General features: G+C 36.0%; 1 protein-coding gene across 7 annotated transcripts in view; it reads right to left on the minus strand.

Moving 5' to 3' along the window:
• DCUN1D1 (defective in cullin neddylation 1 domain containing 1) overlaps positions 1 to 8,480 on the minus strand; it is a 36,605-nt gene that overhangs the window by 7,240 nt on the left and 20,885 nt on the right. For 6 of the 7 annotated variants that reach the window (XR_008617025.1, XM_055084023.1, XM_024124317.3 and 3 more), the window contains 2 exons: positions 7,290 to 7,458; positions 4,958 to 5,088 (listed from right to left, as the gene is read on the minus strand). Coding sequence is in view for 6 of the 7 variants with exons in the window: in XM_055084023.1 (XP_054939998.1) it covers positions 4,958 to 5,088; positions 7,290 to 7,458 (300 nt within the window). In the remaining variant the exon portion in view is untranslated. Of the gene's footprint in view, positions 1 to 801; positions 909 to 4,957; positions 5,089 to 7,289; positions 7,459 to 8,480 lie in introns of those variants that run through there. The other variant, XM_055084031.1, reaches the window with a different exon arrangement.

Raw genomic sequence — 8,480 nt, forward strand, 5'->3', positions numbered from 1 at the left:
AATTGCCACAAGCATATGAAAAACTGCCCTTTAGGGAATTCCCTGGTGGTCCAGTGGTTAGGATTCAGCACTCTCACTGCCAGGGCCCCAGATTCAATCCCTGGTCAGGGAACTAAAGTCCCATAAACCCATAAACCGCGCGGTACGGCCACACACACACACACACACACACACACACACACACACACACACACACACACACACACACACGGAAAGGAAGGGAGGGAGGGAGGGAGGGAGGGAGGAAGGAAGGAAAGGAAGGAAAGGAAGGAAAGGAAAGGAAAGGAAGGAAAGCTGCCCTTTAGTTAGAAATGTCTGAGTGACAAAGGAATAGCCCAGCTAGAGAGAAGTGGTTTAATATAGTAGTTTAGCCTCTTAAATCTCAACTCCACCACTAATTAAGTCGACTCGGGCAACTAAGTTCACCTCTTGGTAATTCAGTTTAAAAAAAAGGTAACAGTACCTACTCTCACAGGGTTGTTGTAATAATTAAACGAGTGAATACACCTAAAACATTGGAACAGTGCCTGGTAAATAACGTGTCCTTACTATTACTATTGTTTATTTTTAATAATTTTAAAAATTATTATTATAGATTCTGAAGCAGTATTGGAAAGAGAACAAAGTCAATAATAATGTAACAAGAAGCAACAACAGCAGTTAGAATAAACAGAAGGATAACACAGAGAAACACAAGAAAGTCCTAATAATAGTATTACCTAAAATTGAGATACTTGCAGAATGAGTCCTTAAGCCCTTATAATAAAATTAAAAATGCAAACAGAGGTAATCCCACTGTCATTCTTTCAAACTGAATCAACAAGGGCAATGTGCTGTTTCATAAAAGATGATCAATTGAGTGACAGATGAATATGGAAATGAATTGAGACTGGATCCAAACACCATCCCTAAGAGAAACAAAATGTTGCCAACACACTAGGGAGGATGAATGGGGATTTAAAATCCTATTCACAAAGTCTTAATTTACCTAGAGATATCTATAGTTAGCACAACATAATATAATAAAAGGAATATAAAATGTGGAATCAGAAGATCTGAGGTTGAGTCCCAATTCTACCAACTCTAGAGTTATGTGACCTTAATAAGTCAGCCTCTCTGACCATGAGTTTCCTCATCTTTATGACAAAGAGGTTTTTTACTTAGCTCCAAGGGTTGTTATGAGAAGCAAATGGGATTACGTAAATGAAAATACACATTAAAAACACTCTATAAAATTATTTCTGAATATTAAATAAATGTTTAACAAGTAATGTTAAAAATGTTTAAATCAACTGCACAGGTATAACATTCTAGCTGAACCACAACAGTTCATAAGAAAATAGCCTACAGACTTTAAGCAGGATGGTCCTAAAAATACCGTAATTTTTGAACAAATTAATAGAATGAACAGTCTCGCAAAAAATAACAGACCCATAGTATTCTACATTAAATAGCCTCCTTCTGGAGTATTATGTTCAGCTTCAAGAACTCTATTCTGAGAGAAACTGAGAAATTGGAAATGTTATCTAGGGGTGGCAGCAATGGAATAACAAAGGTCTTCTCAAATGAAGAACAGTTAAAATTTGGAATGCTGACCTGAAAAAAAGGAGAAGGGATAAATGAGAAAAAAAATGGTTAGACTTCCTTTGTGCTGCAGCAAAGGTCAAATAAGAACAATGGTAAAAGTTATAAAGACAAAGATGTTAGCTTAATAAGGAAAAACTTTGTGATAGCAAGGAAGAGTATTCTGTGATAGGAATGGACCACTTTCTACAACAATGTGTGTTCAATCCCCGCCCTGTATATTCAAACATAAAAGCTAAATGAGCATCAGGTACAGGTGCTACTTTGCATAGGTTAGATTTAACACAGGACTTAGGAAATCCCTTTCAAATTTAAGATTCAGAAGACCATCAGAAATGGCAGGTGACTGAAGCAGATGGTGACAGAGGAAGTATCCTATCCTAGTGTCACAAGAAATAAGGTTATAGAAAATGAGAAAATATGGAAAACACCAGCTCTCATTAGAATTAGCACAGCTATTTATAAATAAACCGCAGTGCTGTCACTGTCACTCTTTGCCAATTTGTTTGGGCCTCACCTCCTCTCCTACGATCTCCTAATTCCTTTCTGCCAAATATTATAATTTAAGAGCCCTGTGAACCCTTAGAAAGGCTGTCAAGAAAATTGTTTTCTTTTTAATTAAGTTCTTCAACTAAGCAAGTCATTACATTTCCTGACACCCAATACCAATGCAAAACAAAAAGAGAAATTATGATTTGTCTTTTATTACATTTTTTCTTTTTTTTAAGTTAAGACTTTTTTAGTTTTAGGTTTATGGAAAAACTGAGCAGAAAGTACAGAGTTCCCATATACCGTTACCCCACCTTCCCCCCATTTCCACTATTTTTAAGATACTGTTTTAGTGTGGTATATTTCTTATAACTGATGAGCCAATATTATTAAATAAAGTCCAGTATTTTACATCAGGGCTCACTCTGTGCTGTACATTCTATGGTTCGGGGCTTTTTTTAAAACAACTTCTAAATTGTGGTTAAATACACATAAAATCTATCATCTTAACCATTTTTCAGTGTACAGTTCAGTAGTGTTAGTTACATTCACGGTGTTGTACAATGAATCTCCAGAACTGTTCATCTTACAAAACAGAAACTCTATACCCGTTAAACGATGTTATATTTTTCTTAAGCTCAATACTTAACTACATAATAGAATAAAACATAACTTTAAAATCGAATTCTTCAGCACAATATTTTTCTCAACTTTTCCTGTAATCTAAAATTCCAATTTACCATCATATTGATATATCGAACAGCTATAAAAATGTTAATTTTGCTTTGTCTTCATCAAATACAATAAAAACTAAGATTCAATATCAAGACTACATAGTCACCCAAAAACATTTATTTTGTGCTCTAGTAAGGGGTAGGGTTATAACTAAGAAATAGGTTCAGCCCCTTTAAATCAACACTTGAGATTCAAAACATTTTCTCTAATGGTGTCAAAACACTGTGCTACATTTCTCAACACAAAGAAATAATTCTTTTAGTATATACATGTAAGTTCGAAGACGTTAATTGGTTTTTATTTGTGGGAAGAAAAGAAGAGACTAGAAAAACTAGCCCAGTTAACTTGTGGCCACAGATACAAGATAGAGAAACTAACACTAGGTATCCCAGCTTATTTTGCCTGCAAAATGAAGAATTTTCCTGTAAGAATAAGGTGCAACCTAAATTAATTGGAAAGGAGACTTCATTATTTCGAATTTTGCTTAATAGGTATTTTGTAAATCTTAATTCAGTCACATTTAGTCACTCTTTAGGCCAATTCTCAAATACAAATGTTGTATATTCATCCCTTTTACTAGCTTTCAGTCACTTCCTCAATCCAATTCCTATTCACATAATCCTTTTCACAAAGATTTTCTAAAATATACAGAATGGGCTTCCCTGGTGGCGCAGTGGTTGAGAATCCGCCTGCCGATGCAGGGGACATGGGTTCGTGCCCTGGTCCGGGAAGATCCCACATGCCGCGAAGCGGCTGGGCCCGTGAGCCATGGCCACTGAGCCTGCGCGTCCGGAGCCTGTGCTCCGCGACGGGAGAGGCCACAACAGTGAGAGGCCCGCGTACCACAAAAAAAAAAAAAAAAAGAAAAAAAAATGTAAACTAAAATATACAGAATGATTCGTACAAGAGGCCCCTATTAGCCTCTCCAACTAGTGTATCTTCAAAATCAAAAACTCACTTCCATCATTGGGTAAGTTATTTAACTTGCTGTGCCTCAGTTTCCTCATCTGCCAAATAAGGATAAAAAATGTCTAGCACTCTATGACTGGCACATGGCAGCTGGTGAATTACTGAATGAAAGAATGAATAACTCATAAAGTTGTTAAACACTAAATGAGGCAGTGTATGTAAAGTATTTAGCACACTGCCAGGCACACCAAAAGCTCACATTAAATGGCTGTTACTGCCACCATCATCTTCAGTGCATCCCCATTGCCCATAAATTCCAATTTAAGCCTTTCTGTCCTGTTTTTAAAAGAAGCCTTATCTCACCAATTTAAGCTCCAAACAAACATTCCCACTAAAATCAAATCATTTTCTCTCTTCCACAAAGAAGCCAAGCTTATTTCTGAAGTCTTAGACCTTCATTCGTAACTATCCTCTCCCTGGAACATTTTTCATCATCCCTTGCCGAAATACCAAATCCTTTAGTTCTCATCACTTCTTGCCCAGGAAGCATTTCCCAACCATTCCTGCTTTTACTCATTTCTCCTTTTATCTAAAACCCTCACACTCATATTTATTATTTTGCATTATGTGCTGTCTACTTTTTCTGAATAATCTGCAAATTACACTGTAGCTTTTACCTCCACTTTCCTTAGCCATCCCCAAAGCAAATGTGTGGTTGTTTCTACAGTATAAACTGACTGATCTAAACTGTTAACAGTGGCTATTTCTGGATAAGATTATGAATGACAATCATTTTTTTATTCTTTCTTATAGTTTCCAAATAATTCACACCAAAAAAGAATACATTTATCTGGCATTCTGTGACTCAGAAATCTTACAATGCTATTTCAACAGATACGTAGTGAAAAACTTATGATCCTAAGATCCTATAATATCTTCTGAAAAATAAACGATCAAACATACGTACCTATGTCAGTGGAATTTTAACAACTATTTCCTGTATTGTAGTTCTTAAAAAAAAAAAAAAAAATCAGTGGTTCACATATAGTATCCAGGGTAACCCTGTTATTGAATAGGCAGGGTATTTTCTGATTAACTAGAAGTTCACTGTTTCTCAGTATTTTTCAGTAACTGATAATGACTTTATGCTCAAAACATAGAACTTTCTATTACAAACGTGACACTGTCAATGTATTTGAATATATCTGAAACACCAAATATAATTTTTTAAAATTCTTACCTAATCCTTTTTGTCCTGGATTCTTTGCAAAATTAAAAGTAAACTGGTAAAAATCCTTAAATCGTCCTGGTTCTTTCAATTCTTGTTCCATCTTGGGTATCTGGGCCTTTAGTTTTTCTATGCTGTCACATCTATATTGTAAAATTAAGTTTATAAAAGATAAACTTTTTCACTATATATTAAGAACATTTATTCCTACAACAGTTTATATTTCATAGAACTTCTTTAAAAATCCATTAAATTTTCATCTTTTTACATTACATAAACAAGTATCGGGTTAGATGGAGGAAGAAAAGATCTGGGGTGATTAAATGTTAGAAATAACTACTATTTTTAAAAGAAATGGGCTATTACTTTTAATTATGTAATTCACTGGACTGTCAACACACCCAAAATGTAGAAGTCAGCTGTAGTGAATAGATGAGAATGTATAGTAATCAGCTTTACAATCATCAGTTCAAACTGTAGTAGATATTCCTTACATGGTAACAAATTACATGTCTTTGTCCCAACAAATTGAAAGCATAGTGTCTTGACTAGGTGAGGAAATAAGCATTCCTCTTGAAAACTGCTTGACATATAAAAAGTATCATAATAAACATCATCTCCAACCATCTCCAACTGAAGTTACCTCAAATCAATATTAAACTTTCTCTACATGTGCAAAGCATTCAATTTCCAAGGAGCTGAAAGGGTCCAAGTACCAAGTCCTACTTTCCACATAACAGCCATAAGGTAGAAATCTTCAATCTGTTATAGATTCCACAAACCAAACATTCCACTTTTTTTCCTTCAAATCATTTTTGCTTTTATGTTCCTTCCATGCTCTTTATAACACCTCCCAGATTATTAGTTTTTAAATTAAAATTTTGATTCGGAAGTTCATTACAGTTTACACCAACTCACTTTTAAATGGAAAAAAAAAAAACAGAGAGTTCTAATGAAACCTGTCCTAGCATAGAACATTTCAGCAAGTTCAGGATAAGGCTGGCTTTGGGTGTAGAACATAGTGGCTAGGCCAGTTATTAATTTATTGTCTCTCGGCTTTAAACCCACCCTTCTTTGCCCTGCTTTGTGACTATCTGCAGTGGACTACAAATTGTGAAACTTCATTTTTCTTGCCAGTTGGCTATTAGATTCTACCAAGAGAGGGCGATGAAAGGCTGGAAGAGGACGAAGGAACTTTTCTTATCCCAGTCTGTTTTCTGCAGAGAGCAAGGGTTTCAGCGTGTTGGGAGGTCCCTGCAGTGTTCACCAATGGAGGCAACTTGCATGGCTCTGCAGCAAGTGGCCCCTAAGCGAGCTTCTTCTCCACCAGAGAAGCAGGCAAGGCAAGGAGCCTTGTCTTACAGCAGCTACGCACTGTTTTCTGTGGTCGGAATCTCAGCCTTGTGGGGATCCTCTTAAGTGTCTAGGCTCCTTCCTTGTTTCCTTCCCTCCGTTCCAAGGGTGATGGCAGCTTCTTGCAACTGCCACCTTTGTTATGCTTAGAGTTTTCTTTTACCCCATTTACACAATAAAACAATTTTTTAAATTTACCCTGCTCAAATTACTGGTATGGTTTGTGTGTCTAGCTTGGACCCTGACTGATTACAATGTCCCTCAGGCCCAAGAATCAGAATGCCTGAGCCCAAATCCTGGCTTTAATACTACCTCTCTAGTTTCTCTGTACCTCCATTTCCTCATCTCTAAAATGCGGATATAAACACCACTTCTCTCACAAAGTTGTTGTGAAGTGGTAGGTGAAGTACTTATTTAGCATAGTTCCTGAAAGAAAAGAAACATTCAAAAAGTGTTCAGCTATTATCATTCAAAAGCACCCACTAAAAACAGAAAGGGCAGCCTGTTACCGATCCACAAATTGAGTACTTTTGGAGCTTCATCAAATACAGACAACTAAAGGCCACAGGTAAAACTGCTACCTGTGATTTTTCAATCTATTTATACCAAGACATTTAGCTAATCAGTTGTCCAGGTCTATGCAGAACAAAAAGTGATTAGTAACTTCCAAGATTTTAAATTCTAGGAGTTTGTTTATAAATTCAGAGTTCACAGCCTCACATTAGGAAATAACTTAAAACTTGCTCATTTCACTTACCCATGTAAAATATAAAAGCATAGTAATTTTAACATTAGTCAATCTCCCTTAGAAACAAATGATAAAAGCATAGTGCAAATAGAGTAGGTACTAACTACTCAAATAACTTGACATGGGAAGGAACTAGCATATTAGCCCATTTCTATCTATAGCAATGTTTGGGGGCACAAATGTCAGTTCCACAGTAATTCTCACAGTAATGTACCTAATTTCCTATTGTAATTATACACTCACCCTAATTCTGTCATGCCGTCCATGAACTCCTGTTTGGAGAACTCGCACTGTGTTGCTGCTCTGAACTTCCACGCGATGATCAACACACTAATGCTGGCTGGATCCAGTGCCAGGTCATCACAGAACTGCTGTATACCATCTATTCCAATTTTATTTTCATCTTGAGGATCTTCAAAAACAACAATGCAACATGAAATCAGTGCCATACTTTACTGTGCTACTCCTGAAACTGAGAAAGGTATTGCTTTATATTCCATTTTTTTAAATGATCACAATAGACCAAAAATATGAAGCAATATTACTCTATGAGACATTTTCCCCCTGTAATATTTAAAGCCACTTTGCCCCGAAACAGCATTCTTACAATTAACGCAAGATATATATCCAGATAGGCACCTGATTTTTACGTCTCATTTATTCATATGAAAAAAGTTCCATAGTTAACACACATTCAGAAAATCAGACATTCCTATATAGGGATAAAGGATTTTTACTGAACATAGCCACATTTTACAGAGGCATTCTAAACAGTATTATACACAGAAATTATATTTTTCTTAAAGTTCATTTCACTACAGAAATCACTTCTTAAAGAATATCGAAAAAACATAAACTCTGCAATTCAATTTTAATCACAATACAAACATCTGTTGTTCAAATTAAGGAATATCAATATTTACTTTTCAGAAAGGAAAAATTTAAATAGAAATACAAGAAGAAAGAGGCACTCATACACTGTTGTCAAATGTGATTTGCTAACATCTCTAGGAATAAAAAATTTGCACATCCTTTGATTTTTGGGGCATGAGCTATGCATAAAATATAATCCCACTTTTGGAAAAATTTTGAAAGAACTCTGCATATATATTTCTACATAAACATAAAAGACATAGAAAGTTGGACACCAGGCTATTAAATATTGGTTCCCTCAGGAGAATAAATAAGCAGAAGACAGAGAAACTATTAACTTTTTCTTTATTCAATCTATTCTGTATTAACTTTTAAAGTGTATATTACTTAATAATTATTTAAAGGTTATTAAAATTATTAGGCAGGGGATTCCCTGGTGGCGCAGTGCTTGCGCGTCCGCCTGCCGATGCAGGGGAACCGGGTTCGCGCCCCGGTCTGGGAGGATCCCACATGCCGTGGAGCGGCTGGGCCCGTGAGCCATGGCCGCTGGGCCTGCGCATC

The sequence above is a fragment of the Physeter macrocephalus genome, chromosome 1 (genome assembly GCF_002837175.3).
Source record: "Physeter macrocephalus isolate SW-GA chromosome 1, ASM283717v5, whole genome shotgun sequence".
In the NCBI taxonomy this organism is placed as follows: Eukaryota; Metazoa; Chordata; class Mammalia; order Artiodactyla; family Physeteridae; genus Physeter; species Physeter macrocephalus.